The 16,377-nt window shown below is 55.6% G+C and overlaps 7 protein-coding genes across 7 annotated transcripts; 4 read left to right on the top strand and 3 right to left on the bottom strand.

The window, feature by feature from the left end:
- Positions 1–442: 442 nt before the first annotated feature.
- Positions 443–1,029, top strand: COL26b_001057 (uncharacterized protein; the record flags this gene model as incomplete). The annotated part of the gene is made up of 3 exons (XM_053174016.1): positions 443–819; positions 875–935; positions 994–1,029. The coding sequence occupies 3 exons, from the start codon at positions 443–445 to the stop codon at positions 1,027–1,029; spliced, it is 474 nt and encodes a 157-aa protein (XP_053042133.1).
- Positions 1,030–1,441: 412 nt separating this feature from the next.
- On the top strand, positions 1,442–2,046 carry COL26b_001056 (uncharacterized protein; the record flags this gene model as incomplete). The annotated part of the gene is made up of 2 exons (XM_053174015.1): positions 1,442–1,865; positions 2,039–2,046. 2 exons carry the CDS (start codon positions 1,442–1,444, stop codon positions 2,044–2,046), a joined length of 432 nt encoding a protein of 143 aa, XP_053042132.1.
- A 354-nt stretch (positions 2,047–2,400) lies between these two features.
- Positions 2,401–3,419, bottom strand: COL26b_001055 (uncharacterized protein; the record flags this gene model as incomplete). Its single annotated transcript, XM_053174014.1, has 5 exons — positions 2,401–2,526; positions 2,576–2,646; positions 2,699–2,940; positions 2,996–3,302; positions 3,359–3,419. The coding sequence occupies 5 exons, from the start codon at positions 3,417–3,419 to the stop codon at positions 2,401–2,403; spliced, it is 807 nt and encodes a 268-aa protein (XP_053042131.1).
- A 3,121-nt stretch (positions 3,420–6,540) lies between these two features.
- On the top strand, positions 6,541–7,003 carry COL26b_001054 (uncharacterized protein; the record flags this gene model as incomplete). The annotated part of the gene is made up of 3 exons (XM_053174013.1): positions 6,541–6,671; positions 6,770–6,901; positions 6,964–7,003. 3 exons carry the CDS (start codon positions 6,541–6,543, stop codon positions 7,001–7,003), a joined length of 303 nt encoding a protein of 100 aa, XP_053042130.1.
- Positions 7,004–7,377: 374 nt separating this feature from the next.
- COL26b_001053 (uncharacterized protein) lies at positions 7,378–9,691 on the bottom strand (the record flags this gene model as incomplete). The annotated part of the gene is made up of 2 exons (XM_053174012.1): positions 7,378–7,566; positions 7,619–9,691. 2 exons carry the CDS (start codon positions 9,689–9,691, stop codon positions 7,378–7,380), a joined length of 2,262 nt encoding a protein of 753 aa, XP_053042129.1.
- A 782-nt stretch (positions 9,692–10,473) lies between these two features.
- Positions 10,474–12,120, top strand: COL26b_001052 (uncharacterized protein; the record flags this gene model as incomplete). The annotated part of the gene is made up of 4 exons (XM_053174011.1): positions 10,474–10,543; positions 10,610–11,002; positions 11,065–11,375; positions 11,428–12,120. The coding sequence occupies 4 exons, from the start codon at positions 10,474–10,476 to the stop codon at positions 12,118–12,120; spliced, it is 1,467 nt and encodes a 488-aa protein (XP_053042128.1).
- A 314-nt stretch (positions 12,121–12,434) lies between these two features.
- Positions 12,435–14,098, bottom strand: GCD11 (eukaryotic translation initiation factor 2 subunit gamma; the record flags this gene model as incomplete). The annotated part of the gene is made up of 3 exons (XM_053174010.1): positions 12,435–12,465; positions 12,524–13,510; positions 13,581–14,098. The coding sequence occupies 3 exons, from the start codon at positions 14,096–14,098 to the stop codon at positions 12,435–12,437; spliced, it is 1,536 nt and encodes a 511-aa protein (XP_053042127.1).
- Positions 14,099–16,377: the final 2,279 nt, after the last annotated feature.

The following is a 16,377-nucleotide window of genomic DNA, read 5'->3' as shown; positions in this document are numbered from 1 at the left end:
AAGGAAGTTAACAAATTGCGCGGGGTGGTGATTGAAGCTGCAGCTGTAGTTGCGGCGACAAATATCGAGCTGACGGATATCATTCCTCAGATGGAGAAGGCTGCAACACGCGCCACAGTTTAGCTGCCACAGTTGAGAGGCCAATCATATAGCGTCGCGATCGGCAATACTTGCCCCTCTCTCGCACCGAGCTTCCCTCCCCTGCACCTGCATGTACAGGGGTGGATAAGGCTGGCCAAATTTGTCTCGCAGCCAACATCGTCGCCGGCATCGAATCGTACAGAGAAGCCCGTGTCGACCAGCGAAACCCCTCCAATTCCTCCCCGAACCTCCGAACGGCACACGATTCTCTCGACGTCTAGGGAGGGTGTTCAATCGTACGGCACACCCGTTCAATCGACCAAAGGAGGTCACCTAAGAGGAGGAAACCACGGAAAAAAAAATGTCAGCACAAAAGCACATCGCGCTGGCCAAGGCCTTGCCGGAGCAACTACAGCGCTTCTTCGCTCGTTGGCCACCCGCCTCTATTGCTCCCGCCGGCGCTCCCAAGACTGGCTTCCAAGAGCTCACGCCGAATCCGTTCGCCGCCCACAAGCACCCCGATACCGGCAAGTGGCATGACCCTGTCTACTCGTTGCGTCGACAAGCCGAGCTCGTCAAGCTCGCACGCCAAAATGGTGTCGAGGAGCTTCTGCCGCCCACGGTCAAGGGTACCGAGGCTCGCATCGCCAAGCGTGTCGAGTTTGGTCTGAGGGTCAAGGGTACGGGTGTGGGACAAAAGGTCAAGGGAAAGATTCACGAGAGAATGGTCATGCCCAGGTATATCGTCATGCCATGTCGTCTTGGAGGACCAACAACTGACAAAGTGCTTCAGGATGGAGAAGAGGAGAGAGGCTATGCTGGCGATGCCCAAGCTTATCAAGGAGTGGAAGAAGGTAAGTCGACTGTTTACGCATGGTGTTTTTGGAGCATGCATACTGACGAGGTGCATAGGTTGGAAAGAGAAACTGGAAGAGGTTCCCCAAATAAACGATCACTTTCCCTGTTCAACTTACGAGGCGTCAATGGCTTTAGACGCTGTACATATACCATGTATTATCATGTACAAGAAACGAATCACACAACTCCCAAAGCTGTTCGCCCATGTCATGCTGCGACTCGTCGCTCACACCGACCATACCTGCCACTACTATGACAGCATGTCTATGACATTCACAGTGACTTTGGACAAGTGTCTTCAGCACCTCACTGGATTTTGCATTGCGCATCATTTCTCCCATGATCACTTTGGATGCACAAGTTGAGTTGGGCCATCCAGTCCTCTCCCCTCACGTGACCCATAATCAGTGTCTCCTCAAGCTCCAATTCGCCAGAAAATTTCACTTACAAAATCGCCCAGCATCAACTACACGGGGATTTTCACCCCCCTTCCACGCTCAACATGAGTTCCTCCCCTGCAGCACCGGGCGGCCACACCCACTACACAGTCCTCTGTCTCACCCGCAAGCTGCTGCAGGAACAAGCCGCAGATCAGTCGCAACAAGTCATCAAGCGGGCCTACCACAGGGCTCTTCTCCAGAACCACCCGGATAAATACCCACAACTAAAGGGTGACGGATCTACACCCTCAGATTCGGCAAGCTCAAGGTCGCCAGCGAAATCTGACGTCTTGACAATTGATCAAATTTCCACGGCATACAAGGTCCTGTCGGATACCAAGCTCAAGGCGGACTATGACAGGTCTCTCGATCTCGCACCCAACAACCAAGGCTTAAAGCGGGAGGAGGCGTTCCAGACGGGTATCGAGAACGTGGATCTTGACGATTTGGAATTCGACGAAGGACAGGAGTGTTGGTACCGCAGCTGTAGGTGCGGGAACTCCCGAGGCTTCTTATTCACGGAGGGAGATCTGGAGGAGGCGGGTGAGAACGGGGAATTGCTTGTTGGATGTCAAGATTGCAGTCTGTGGATGAAGGTCCATTTCACTATAGTGGATGAGTGAGATGAATTATAAACACAAAACGAGCCCTAGCTGCAGATAAGTGAGTTGCGTGTCAAATTCTTGTGGTCAATCTCTACAGTGCAAGCATCACATTCTGCCAATGTTCAAAAGCTGCCGGGTGTGCTTTTTTGGAAGCAATTTTAGTCTTTTTTTGTTGTTGTCCAGACGGTCTTGCATTAGAGTCTAAGAAAGCAAACCTGGGTACGACCTCCAAAATGCTCTTCTTTAGCCTCAGCTAGTCCCGTAGGAAAAATCAACCCCTCACGATTCTTGTGTATTGCCTAAACGATGCCTTTCGCAAAATGAAATCTCCAGTCCACACTCCGTAGACACCAGTCCACCCAAATTCCGGCGAATAACGCAGGTTTGCAGAGAATGAATGCTACGAAACCAACCCCTTACTCAGCCTTGGGCTCCTCAGAGGTAGCAGCCGGTGCCTCGGCGGCACCCTCCTCCTTGGCCGCAGCGGGGGCCTCAGCGGCGCCTGACGCCGCGGGCTCAGCCTCAGAAGAGGTCCAGAGGGTCTAAAAGGAGTTAGCGACTATCTTTGACAGAAACGTTGATTTGTCTTACCAGGTTGTCACGGAGCAGCTGCATGATGAGGGTAGAGTCCTTGTAGGACTCCTCGCTAAGAGTGTCCAACTCTGATAGCATAGTCAGCAAACGAGTCATAGCATAGATATCGGTAGTACTAACCGGCAATGGCATCATCGAAAGCCTGCTTGGCCAGGTGGCAGGCCTGGTCGGGAGCGTTAAGGATCTCGTAGTAGAAGACGGAGAAGTTGAGGGCGAGACCAAGGCGAATGGGGTGGGTAGGGGGAAGCTCGGTCTGGGCAACCTCGGTGGCAGCCTTGTAGGCCTCGAGAGACTTGTCGGCGGAGTCCTTGCGGCGATCACCAACGGCGAACTCGGCGAGGTAGCGGTGGTAGTCACCCTTCCTGTTCACTTAATCAGTATTGCTTTCGAATAGCCAATTTGGACGTCCATCCTTACATCTTGTGGTAGAAAACCTTGGACTCGCCAGACTTGGCGGAGGGAATGAGGTGCTTGTCGAGAACGTCAAGGATGTCGTCGCAGATCTTGGCGAGCTCGGCCTCGATCTTCTGACGGTACTCCTTGATCAGACCGACCTGAGAAGAGTTGCCCTTAGACTCCTCCTTCTGCTCGATGGAGGTGACGATTCTCCAGGAGGCACGACGGGCGCCGATGACGTTCTTGTAAGCAACGGAGAGCAGGTTGCGCTCCTCGACGGTCAGGTCACGGTCCTCAGAGGCCACGATCTTCATGTTATCGACCATCTCTGGAAGCCCGTTAATCAGTATAATCCATCGGACATGAGCAACGGAAACCACGTACCCTCGTAGCGCTCAGCCTGCTCAGCAAGCTTGGCCAAGTACACAGCATCTTCGTGACCCATTTTGGCGGTTATGATCTGTGGCGGTCGAGACGGATTAGCACGTGTAGGCGGCGGCGACGGTGATTGTGCGCTCAAAATGGAGAATCAGGAAGAACTCGATACGAGAGGCGCCGAAGAAGGCAAATTGAGGGTGACAGGGCGGGCACGGCGATTGAGGACGGATAGGGCGAACCGCAGCGTATGCGCCTCGCTGACTTCATCACTTGAATGAGGCTCCCCGCTCCTGGTGGGGTTTCGCGTCTGACCGATCTTGATAGGGCGCGCGAACTTGTTGAGGCGTTCAATCGGGAAGAGATCAAGGCATGGACGGCATCGTCTCGGAGCGGTCGCCCGGTCTTTGGCGAGGGCGGTTGTTGGGAATCGGTGGAAGGAGATTGCGGCGAGGGATGCGATGACGACAGAGGGGGCACGGGGGATGGGGGAGGGGACCACGTACCTTGGTGCGATGTTTTGAAGACGGCGGGGATGTTCTGGTGGAACGATGGATAGTTGGCAATGGATAAATCCCGTGTCGAAACTCGAAAGATCCGGAGCAGGGGAAGGGGATGCGTCGAAGGGTAAAAAGAGGCGGGTGTGTTGACGTTTGCTAATGTAGTGCGAGAGTTTTGAAGTTGGGAAAGTCGATGAGACGAAAAGGTGGTGGATGGAAATTGAGGAAGGGGCTCTGGACACTGCACCGGGCAAGACAAGGCGGCGACTGACCAGTGAGTGACTGGGCCTGGGAGCGACTGGACGTGGTAGACTGGCTGGGGACTGGACTGGACGTGGACCGGGACCTGCTGGGACTGGACTGGGAACGGGGGCCCGACATTCACTAGACAGTACCTTACTGGCTGGCTTGGACGAGCAAGCACGCTGGCCAATCCCCTTTTTCGCATCCACTGTAGCAGGTGCCCTTGTGTTTTGGTACTGCTAGCCCTGGAATGGCTGGCTCACGTGAATTGCCTTAGCTACCTAGGCGGCCTGGAGCAGCCCAGACGACGGGACTGACTGGACAGAGATGCCTTCCTTACCTCACCTCTCACCTCTACATAGTAGGTGCCCAGCCCAGGTGAGGTAAGGTACCGCGAGGTAGCATAAGGTGTGGCGGCTGTGCGCTGCGGCTGAGACTGCGTATGCCTTTTGAGGGTCTGGGGAGGGGAAAGTGCTATCGAATCTCCCCCTCAGCGCCGCCAAAGTCTGTTTGAATCGTGCCTTCCTCGCGTTCAATTGCTGGGTTTCCTTCCCCCTTTATTGCGAACCTGACTCTGCGACGCACGGTGGGGGGACAGCAGAGGTACAAAGCGGTACCTGGCGTCGGATGCTCTTTATTTGCGTGGATCGACTTCCCCAGCACGCGGCGCCCCTTCCCCAGGGCCGTCGGCCTTGGTCGGTGGACTCCAGCACGAATGCCTCTGCTGCCGCCGGCTGACAAGCAATACCTGGCACCAGGCAGTCCAAGTGCACCAGCGGGAGCAAGTCTTGATGACCTCAGCAAGTACGAATGCCTGTCTCTTGCTGCAGCCATGTACTATATTGATAAGCCATGCTGCGTTTCTTCGCGTCACTTTTCAGCGCGTTAATGCTGATGTTGATGCTCATGCTTCCTCCTAGCCCACGGTGATAAGGAGGCATGTTCAGACAGTGAGCTACCGCAGGCTTCTCCAGCTCTGCAGTCTGCTAGGTGGCATGCCACACGCATATCAGGGACTCCAAATGCCAAAAACCGAAGCCGAACCCCTCCTTCCCGTCTCCCCATCCCACTTCGTCTCTTCTTTTCATGCAATCGCCGTCCTCCGTGCTCATCGGTGTCGTCCTTTGAGTTCAGGCACTTGTGCAGTCCCGCTGCCTTGCCTGTAGTTGGGTAGCGGCAGTCCCGTTTGAACCATAATTAGGTGCTTCCTCGGTGGCCCCTGCCTGTCTGGGTTCTAGACCAGAAACCATGTGCCCTTTTTGTACATTTCCAATGCATCGAGACGGAGCGAAATCGCAGCTATCATCATAAGAACTAGGCTCAGCAAGGCGGAGACATGCTCGTCGAGGCAGCACTTACACATACGGCCGACATACGGCGCCTAGTAGCCGCCTCGCTCTCTCCACTAAGGGCACCTCACCTTGCAAGACAAAGACGGAGAACGTCGCACCACTCGTGCGCGACAAACCCCGTCAGCCGCGCCATCTTGCAAGAGACAGATCGCCCAACCCATCTCCCCCATCTTTCCCATCTCAAGCTACCAGAGGGACATCCCAGTCGTGAACCAGATTCAGCCTTGCCGGAGATGACATGACCTCAAGGCTACCCTACTGCTCTCGGACGGCACTTCGTAGATCTGGAGACCGGCTAGCCTATCCGAATCTGTTTCGTGGTCTGTCGTCCATCACCACACGAGCCGGGCGGAGAAAGTCACGAGCTTGATGACTCTTACAGGAGCCCTGATGAGGTACAATCAATCATGCACGGATTCTAGCAGAAAGGCAGTCAGTAGCATTGGTCGTGGTCGTCCATGCTGCAGGGACAAGGCCGCCATCTATCGCGGAATTATGCGGGCTTGGTACATGGACGAAATGCTTACTCGTCCAGCTGCCAGTCCCAACAGTTTGGACAAGGCAAAGCGCCCTCCCGCTGACCGGAAGCGGGCGATATCAGTGGCCTGAGTAAATATGGTCTTATTCAATTATTCTGCCCACCAAGCATCGAAGCCGAGAAATGCCGGCAGGTTCCTTGTTAGCAAAGTACCTCAACCTACAGTAAAAATGACGTATCACTTCCCGTACTCGGGTAAAGAAGTTGACCGAAAGCTCCCTCGCCCTCCAACGCCTTCCAAGGCCAGGTTCGTTCCAAGGATCAGATCATGGCAGGCAGAAGGGCCTAAGAGGAGCGTAGCCACACAAAATCACAGCCGCAGCTCCCCTCTATTCGGTCCCTCCTGCCAATAGGCATTTAACCAGCACCGAGATCTCCCTTTCCTCCGTTCTAGCGCTCGTCAGCACCGACCACCCACCTCCACAATCCAACCTATCACAAAAAGCGAAGGTCCCAGCACCATCGTCATCGGCCATCTTGACAACCCAAACCTCAACTGCGATTGTTTTGCTATTGTACATCCTACTCTTTCAAATCACTCCTCCAAACACCGCCAAAATGCTTCGCGTCGCTGCCACCAAGGCCGCTGCCCGCCCTCTGACCCTTGCTTCCAGAGCTGCCTTTACCACCACCAGCAGAGCTATGTCCGAGGGCGACACTGGAGCTCCTCCCAAGATGGGTGGTCAAGGGTGAGTTCTTTTTCGCTCAATCGCATCGTACGATGGTTTGGCAACTACCGCCGATCGTTCATGTGTTCTCCTGCTCCTCAAATGCTGATCATTCGCAGTGACGCTTTCCAGCGCCGTGAGAAGGCCGCTGAGGATATGGCCATCCGCCAACGTGAGCGCGAGAAGCTCCTCGAGCTCAAGAAGAAGCTCGCCGAGCAGCAGGCTCACCTGCAGCAGCTCTCTGACCACATGTATGTCTCGCAAAACATGTCTTCTCACCAGCTTCAGTTCCACTAACAATCGGTTTCAACAGCGACGAGATCACCAAGAACCAGGGTGGAGAACACAACTAAGCAACGTCATTGCCACAGTACCCGACAGAGCCGGTCCAGAAAAAAACACAAATGAAACGCCCGGAATGGACGCATACGCATGAAGATTGATATCCACAGGAACTGGCGCATTTTTGTAGCTGCTTCCCAAACAAATCATCGAAACCATCGAAATCGAAAGCTGTCTTGTCAACACCTGGTATTCACCACATTCTAGGCTAGTGTACATGTACATATGGGATGCACCCGCCCCACGTGCCGACCATCCCACTCAATCCGAGCGAGTTCAAAAGTCCAGGCTTGAGCCATTAATGTCCCTCCGTCTTGGAGTCTTCGTGTCGATTCCCAATCTCTCGTGTGCTACCGTGAAAATTAATTGATCTACCCCGTTCCTTTCAACGCCGACCCATGTAAGACCGGTAGAAGCTCTCCGCCGCATCCGTCTCCGGAGCTCCGTATTGACTTCCCAGGTTATTGTTTGCCTTCTGAGCAGCAGACACCTTAGCTTGTAGAGAAGCAGCATTGGTGTCAATCCACTGCAGCTGCGACAGGTGGCCGTTGAGAACACGGACAATCTGGCTCAACTACAAGGTTGTTAGCGTTTGCATGTCCAAGCGAGTTTCGTGGGCAACTTACAGGATCCTCGGGCTTGGTGCCCTTGCTCAGAGTGCCGGAAATGTCATTAATCTCCTTAACCATCTTGGACAGATCTCTGCTCTTCTCGTCGAGGTTTTGCGTGAGCTTTTCGGCCAGCTTGTAAGTACGCTCGCGCTCTTGATCAGGTCCAGCAAGGGTCTCGCCCTGACCCATCTGCTTGGAGAACATCTCCTTCACCTCGGTCTCGTAGCGGTTCAGCCACTCCTCCAGTTCATCCTGCTGGCTCTCGACAGCCTGCAGTTGGCGCTCAATCTCGTGGCTCGCCTTCTCAGCCTCAAATGTGTTGAGGTAGAGCTTCTGGATCTTCTCGCCGTTGTCGACGAGTCCCAGGTCCCAGTCGGCGACCTGATTGGCGTAATGCTTGAAGTCCTTCTGATACTTGGACAAGTCTGAGGCCCAGCGAGTGATGATGTCGTCCATGGACTTGTTCTTCAGGCGAGGCAGCTGGGAAGTTGGGCCAGTGGTAGAGGCACCAAGCATAGCATTTGAAGTACCGGCAGCGGCCGTGCTTGCAGCGGGCGCGGTGCTGGTCTGGGTCGTAGTAGCAGCGGGAGTAGATGGCTTCGCGCCGAAGAGACCGCCAGCGGCGGCAGGGGTGGCAGCGGTAGCCGACGTTGTGGTTGCTGTGGGAGTAGCTGCCGCAGTGGTGGCGGCAGCAGGCTGAGATGTGCCAGCTGGGGCAGCTCCAAAGAGGCCACCGGCAGGCTTGGACGCGGGAGCGGCGGCGGTGGACGACGCGCCGCCGAACAGAGATGAAGGGGCAGCAGTAGTCGTAGCAGCCGGGGTGGCGGCCGTGGTGGCAGCGGGCTTTGCACCGAACAAACCTCCGGCGCTGGCCGCCGGCTGAGCTGTTGAAGCTGCGGGTGTCGAAGCTGCGTTGCCGAAGAGACCACCTGCAGCAGCGGGCGCGGCAGTAGTGGCAGGAGTAGCAGGCTTAGCAGCGGCGGCCCCAAAGAGCCCACCGGCAGCAGGAGCTGCTGTAGCTGTGGAAGCGGGCTGAGCAGATGTGGTAGCAGCAGTTTGGCCGAACAAACCCCCAGCGCTTGGAGCAGGAGAGGCAGCTGGTTTTGCAGCGCCAAAGAGACCACCGGCGGCAGGCGCTTGTGTTGTCTGAGCTCCACCACCGAAAAGGCCTCCTGTGCTTGCAGGCTGTGCGGTTGAAGCAGCCTTGGACTGGGCAGCACCGCCAAAGAGACCGCCGGCGTTGCTCTCTGCCGGCTTAGCCGCGGCCGCAGCACCGAAAGGAGAGGGGGCAGCTGAGCCAGATGCCGCGGCGCCGCCGAAGAGACCGCCAGCGGCAGGCTTGGCCGCGGCAGTCGGAGGAGCTCCAGCAGGTGTAGTTGATCCTCCGAGGGAGAAGGCAGGCTTCGCGGGCGTCGCTGTTGTTGCCGGGGCGGTTGGTGTGCCAGACGCCGCAGGCTTCATACCGCCGAAGAGTCCTCCAGCCGCAGGTGCAGGGGCTGATGAAGGAGTTGATGAGGCATTCTGTCCAAAGAGACCGCCAGCGGCGGGAGCAGGGCTTGCCGTGTTTCCACCACCGAAGAGGTTAGAGGTTGGTTTAGACGCCGCAGCTCCTCCGAAGAGACCTCCCGATGCAGCGGCGGGAGTGCCGCTCGCGGCTCCGCCAAAGAGACCTCCTGATGCCGGAGCGGATGTGCTGGGCGTGCTCGAGCTTGTGTTTCCGAAAAGGCCACCAGAAGCGGCTGGGGTAGATGCGCCTGCCGCAGGCTTCGCTCCAAAGAGACCGCCGCCAGTCGATGCCGGTGTTCCAGTCGATGCTGGTGTCGTGCTGCCGAAGAGGCCACCGCCTGCGGGCTTCTGACCGGTGCTCGCACCGAAGAGACCTCCACCGGCAGCAGGAGTGCCGCTGCTTGAGCCTGCTGCAGCTCCTCCAGGCGTGTTGCTGCCCAAGTTGCCAAAGGAAAAGCCACCGCCCGCTCCTCCAGCAGCCGCGCCGCCGAAAAGACCTCCGGATGCTGGCGCAGAAGTCGTCGGGTTCGTGCCGCTGCCTGATGTAGGCGTGCCGCTTGTGTTTCCGAAGCTGAAGGACATCGTGCTCGGAGCTTCGTATGTCGATCGGTTGATGTTGTCTAGGTGATGGTTGACGATTTCTCGCAGGCTGCAAGTCGCCAGTTGCTTCAGTAAGGGGTTTTGGGCTGTTGCTGTTCACTATCTTCGCATTGGGTTGCGAATCGAACCCCCAAAAGTATTCCCGCCGTCTAATCGCAGTCGGTGACCGTATGTCGAGCTGCGCAGGGAAATTGCGATGGGGTATAAAGGCTGCTTGTCGGAGGAAGGATAGCTGTTGACAACGACCGACAGCTTTTTTTTGTGATGCTCCAGCCTTTCAGGTCTGCCTCCACGCGACTGGCGCACTGGCGCGCTGGGCTGGACTGGTACCTGCTGCGCCGGGACCAGGGACTTATGGTGACCTTCAGACTCACTGATAGGTACTAGCGCGATTTAGCCGGGTCTAGCCCCACGTGATGCTTGGCGAGCTGACCTAGAGCTGCGCAGTTCCTGATGGCCATCTTCGGGCTTGCTTAATGCCCTGCCTCCCTGCCCAAGAAGTCTATTCTTTCTGGTCTTCTCAGGGGCCGAAAGCCTTCTTCACCTCTGGTTCTCAAAGAGTTGCGGGCTAGAACTCTGACCCTGGGGATACCATCGTGCAACGTCCCTCCTTTGGCCCACACCTGACGTATCCGCTAATCGACAGGTTACCCCCTCCACATCCACTCCTATTCCTCATCATCGATAACTCTCAAACTGCCTTGAGTGTTTGCATCCTCCCAGATCACTTCCTGACAGCTCGCAATTGGCGTCATCTCAAAACCATGAAAGAAGACGAGACCCTTTCGCCGCCCAAGCGGTCTAGCATCAGCGATCCTGGTGCGCACGATCTGGGTAAGACCCCCCTTGTCACCCCTCGCTCCCTAGATGATCGTCCCAGTTTGTCTAACAATTCATTAGCTGAGTCCGACTCAGAAGATCACTTCTCCGATGCGCAGTCCGCCCCTCTCAGCCCCGGAACGTCGCCTATCCCCAAGACCCGTGTAGAGAAGGTCGACGACGAGCCGTCATACGGCGAGGTTCCCGGCACGGAGGCTTACCGCATGAGGGAGGGCGACGCCGAACCGGACGAGATTGCTATCCAGGAGAACAAAAGCGAAGAAGAGACCTCCTCAGATGCCGTTCCGCCACCCTCACCAGGCGGGCAACCCATCCCCAAGACGGTTGTCGAGGAGGTGCCGGGCACGTCAGGGCCGCATTCAGAGGAATACGCAGAGAAGCGTAAGGCAGATGCACCGGCCGACTTGGTCCTCAAGGCGGAGGACGATGTCAAGGATGACGGCAGCAACACCGGTACGATGTAGAGATCCCTGAAATTTAAAGAGCATTCGTCATTGACCTGGCGTCCTTCGTAGATGTCCCACCTGTATCACCTGCGCTTTCCGCTCCTCCAGGCTCCCCTTGTATGAGACGGAAACCGTCAAAGAATATATTGTCCTCTGCTCCTTCGAGTGCTGGCCTCGCACCGCCGCCCAATGAGGAAGACGGAGACGGCGATGGCGATGACGACGACTTTGGTGACGATTTTGACGACTTCGAAGAGGGGGAGGAAGGGGACGGTGGCTTTGACGACTTTGACGATGGATTCCAACAACCAGAATTCGATGCGCCTGCCCCAGCACCTGCGCCTGCGCCGGCCTTGCGGCAAGTTCCGTCATTACCATTGGTAAGTATCTAGATAAAGTACGCGCTCGACGAAGCTAACGTCCATATCTCAGTCTATACCCGACTTCGATGGCCTGGATGGCGAAGACGTTCTCCAAGCGGTCGACCCATACCTCAACACACTCTTCCCTCCAGAATCGCTTGACGTTTCACCACCCCCGCCATTAACGAAGGAGAACCCCATCTTCCTCACCCCACGGAGCGCATCGCTATGGTCTCAACTAGTGGCTCCCCCACCGCTCGCACCGCCAGACTGGATCCGTTCTCGCATCAGGCGCCTTTTCCTCGTCTCTCTCGGCGTGCCAGTTGACTTGGACGAGATTCTCCCTGCGTCCAAGCAGAAGAAGCTTGTACTTCCCTCATTGCAGGTCAACTCGTCAGGCTCACCACGGACTTCCTCAGACTCTCGTTCAGTATCGAGGGTACGGCAAGAAGCAAACGCATCCACAACGTCAGTTGACTCCAAAGGGAAACCATCGGTGGCCAAGAGAAAGGGCGCGCCGACTGCACCGGATCTGGACCTTGTGTCCGCAAAGCAACTCTGCACCACGACGGAGGAGGCTTTGAACGGCATGACGGACGAGGAGCTCAAGGCCCACGTCGCGAAACTACAGGCAATGGAAGGCACCGCCAAGGAGGTGCTGGAATACTGGACGAAAAAGACGGACGAAAAGATAGGCGACAGAGAAGCCTTCGAAGGCGTGATAGAAAACCTGGTTAAGCATGCACGCAAGGTCAGGAAATAATAATAGAAGAGGCTTGTTCATCTTCCGGGCCTATCTATCAGCATACACCGTCTAGTATCCTTTCGCAATTCCCTGTGAAATCGTGACACTACGCCGTCTCGAGTTGCTAGAGCTCCTAATGCCCCGGCTACATCAAGTCTAACGCGGTGGTGTGTCCTGTCATAAGCATTCATTACCCGCCTGGTACTCAAAAAATGCCGTCAACCCCCTACTCCCCGTCGGCTCTACCAGACTGATTCTTTTTTAGACTCCTGTGATGCTGAAGAAGGGGCTTTTGAGATTTATTTTTTTTAAACTCAGTGTCCGGCCCGACTTTAGGCGGTGCTGGGCTCAAGAGTGACACCACTATTTCACGGTTAGTATATGCAAATTTCACATTCATCACTGATCTGAGGTGACTTACGCAGCAATGGTGGCCCAGCCAATAAGACGCCAATGCTTCTCGATACGACGAGACAGGGCAACCTTCTCGCCAATGTTTGTGCAAGCAGGGCTGGTCAGGACAAGCTTAGCGGCATCGTTCTTGATAGCGGCAACCTTGGCACCAGTGGAAGTAGAGCCGATGTTGACCATGATGACCTCGTTCTTGGTAAGCTTAGCGACCTTGGCCTGCTTTCCGTCGGCGGTTCTGACACCGAGAAGACGGCGCAGGAGGTAGAAGTTGACCTCGATCTCGCTGTAGATCTCGGGCAGCTGGCCCTTGAGACCCAGGACGAAACCGACCAGACGATCGGCTCTGCAAAGGGTGGGGTCGATACGGGTACCGACACCGATAAGACCACCTGGAACGGCATACTTGAGGTCGTTGAACTCGGAGTTGAGGGAGACAATTCTGCTGAAAATGGGCGTGCACTTGAGGGCACCCTTGTCGTCTCTCGTGACGATACCGGGGCGGATCTCAATCTCGTCGCCGAGCTTCAGGACACCGTGCAGAATAGAACCACCAGCAACACCACCCTTCAGATCGTCGATCTCGGCACCAGGCTTGTTGACGTCGAAAGATCGAATGACAATCATGTGAGGAGCCTGGGTGAAGTCACGAATCGGGACGGGGATGGTGTTGACGATGGCCTCGTTGACGGCATCGATGTTGAACTTCAGCTGGGCAGAGATGGGAATGACGGGAGACTTTCCGGCAACGGTTCCTCTGATGAACTTCAAGATCGACTGGTAGTGTTGCTGAGCGGCCTCCTCGCGCATAAGGTCGACCTTGTTCTGGAGGATAATGATCTTGTCCAGCTTCATGATCTCAATAGCAGCCAAATGCTCGGAGGTCTGGGGCTGGGGGCAGGTTTCATTGCCGGCAATGAGCAGCAGGGCGGCGTCCATGACAGCGGCACCTGACAACATGGTGCTCATGAGAATGTCGTGACCGGGGCAGTCGACGAAGCTAAGTGGAGCACTATTAGCCACCTTGCATTTCACGATTCCGGGGTAAGCTCTTTCTATAGACAACTCACGAGACATGGCGCAGTAATCTGTAGGTACCGCTGCATCCTTCGCGCTCGCAGGGAGGGTCGACCTCCTTCTCACTCTTGTAACTCCTGAAGCATCCCGGGCGAGGGCACTCGGCGTTGTCGCACTGGTAGATCTTGGCGTTGGCGTAACCAAGCTTGATGGTAATGTTACGGATCAGCTCGTTCTTGAAACGGACGGTCTGAACTCCGGAGATGGCCTTGACGACGGTGGACTTTCCGTGAGCGACGTGACCGATGGTGCCGATGTTGATTGTTGCTTGGCGGGCGATGATCTCGGGGGTCAGAGGGGTGAGGGTCTTGACGTCGAGGTCTTTGGGGTCGGTTTGCGGGGGGAGAGGGGGGCGCTGGACTGTGGTGTCGGCGGTAACGGGGTTCGAAGACTTCTTGAGCGCAGGCTTGAGACCCTTCTCCTCGTTGAGCTCGGTCTGCTCCTCCACGGACTCGCCAGAGTCAGACTCGGAGTCGATATCGTCGTACTTGGGATCGCCGTTGGCAGACATTGTCGCGACAAGTTTGATGGTTTTGATGGCGGGGTAGTTTGTCGAGGCGGCTTTGTCGAGGGGATTTGCGACGGGCGGAGGGCGTCGAAAAATTTAGACTTTATGTTCGCCTGTTGACTCAGGTATTGGCCTTGACGGTTTCGACGGTACCGGGGGAAAGATGACGCTTCAGTTCGTGGGCTTCGTGATGTCGGGTCGGTTGATTTTTCCTCGCCGATGAGCGTCTCTTGAAATTCTAGGTTGTGGAAAGAGGTGACTCGACGCTAGTCCCGTTCTGTACTGATAAGATAAGGGTGCCCCTCCGGGCAATTCTCATGTGGAGGAGGTGAATGCCCAAAGAGCGAACCCCTTCTCCCCAACTCTAAATCCCATCTCAGTGTGATGCGAATGATAGCATTACTAGAGTCTTCTGAGGAGCTTCAAGAGCCAGGCGATGTTTGTGCTTCCTTCATCGCAGGCATATTTTTCTCTAGCTACCACCATGTCGAGGCGGGACAAACCCGTCACAATTTCTCCGCCAGCGTGTCGTCTCTGAATCAATTTCGACACAGTTAGCAACCAGCACTTTTAGTAACTTTGGCTGATGTCTCTGATCAACACCTTAAGAGACTTTTGAGGCTTGGATCCTCCTCACATTGACGACTTCGTCATATTGAGCCAACGATCCATCCAATATATCTTGGTACTCGCAGAACGGCACAAACGACTAGCATGCTCCATTCCACGGCCCAGAGCATGGTGCCACTTTATTCGCTTCCTGAGTCACCTTCCAACAAAGAAAAGCCATGCTTCTGAGTCTCCTCGAAAGCTTCCAGAAAGGCTCACGCGACATGGAAACATCATCGCCAGTGATTTCAACGAGCAGCTCTTATTACTACGTAAATTTGTCACTCACTGAAGTCGGCGTGTAGCCCCTAGCCTCAGTGAGCGACGGACATCACACAGTTGAAACGAGTGCCGGGGCGAAGGAACATTTTGCTCCTTCCAGAATAGAAGAGAGAAAAGACGATAGGTTCGGGATGATATTGCATTAGAATGTCAGCTATCCCGTCAACCGGCGTTGAAGTTTAGCCATGGGATCACGGCACAGTTCTAGACGAGCAGATAGACACCACACCATCGGCCATGTACAAGAAAAAGGCTACAGCAGCTCGTCTCCCATCACGTCTCTCTGATTGGTCGAGATTCCTAAAAATAGGTTCGGACGAGATGGAAAACCACGGGACACGGGCCAAGTCTTACCTACCTTAAACCTGCCTACCACCATCTGCAGTACAAGGGCGATCGCTGACGGTTGACAGATAGCCCGGACGGCGCCTAGCTCATTTCTCAACATCAGGTGGAGGGCGACACGCGTGGGAAGATGTGGTGATATCCATTTCTATTCTTCGTCGGCGCGTCTCACGGATCGACGGCACTCGACCCCAAACACCTAGGCTCGACGCAATTAGTCGCACCAGCACACGCAACATCGTCTTCGAGGCTCGAAAACATGGTGTCGCCAGGCTTTCGGATGCCCGAACTGCGCCTGCGATTGTCGGTTACCCCAAATCCCAGCATGGCCAACGTGAGATTTTGGTACCTCCGTCAAGGGTGGTAGACGTGGAGGGGCAAATGCTATCCATGGCTACACCTATATCACACATTGTGTATCTTACAGCCAGCCTGCATGCAAACACCACCACGCTACAGTCACTCGCCAACTCGCCGGGCTGTCATTCTGCGGCTTTGCCTACTCTGCGAGCCAAGGATGGGCAGACCTTGATTGATGGTCTGTAGACCCACCGCGAAGAGCACTTTTCTGTGCCGCTTGGAGCAAGTTCAGCGCAATGAGATGACTCGAGTGAGTGAGGAGCAGAGTCGCAAGAGACAAAAACGGCCGCGCAGGCGTTGTGGCCATTCTGTGTTTGCCATTCACCCAATTCTTCCCCCAACTTTTGCTTACCGCCGGAGCTGCATGTGGCTGGACATTCATCACGCACTTCTACCCGCTGATTGGCCGGGTGTTCTTGCGCCAACGTGCAAGCATGTGGCATCCGGAGCGCCTGTACGATTTGAGCCTATCATGGCTGCAGTTGACGGACAGGGGAGGCGGGCGGCAGCAAGGGTCGACTTGTCGATTTGGAAGAGTTGGCGCCCGTGGGTGATCAGGAGCAAGGGTTCCGCAAGCCTCCTCTTCCATCCTCCGTCCAACCATATCGTTGTTCACCCAGTTGCTACTGGCCTGCCTCCTCTCAATTTGAACGTCAACGTCCAATCACCATCCTTACGTCCATCGT

Source organism: Colletotrichum chrysophilum, assembly GCF_026319265.1.
Source record: "Colletotrichum chrysophilum strain AFK26 chromosome Unknown scaffold_4, whole genome shotgun sequence".
Classification (NCBI taxonomy): Eukaryota; Fungi; Ascomycota; class Sordariomycetes; order Glomerellales; family Glomerellaceae; genus Colletotrichum; species Colletotrichum chrysophilum.
Note: the sequence above shows the minus strand (reverse complement) of the source record. Positions and strands in the feature narration are given on the sequence as shown.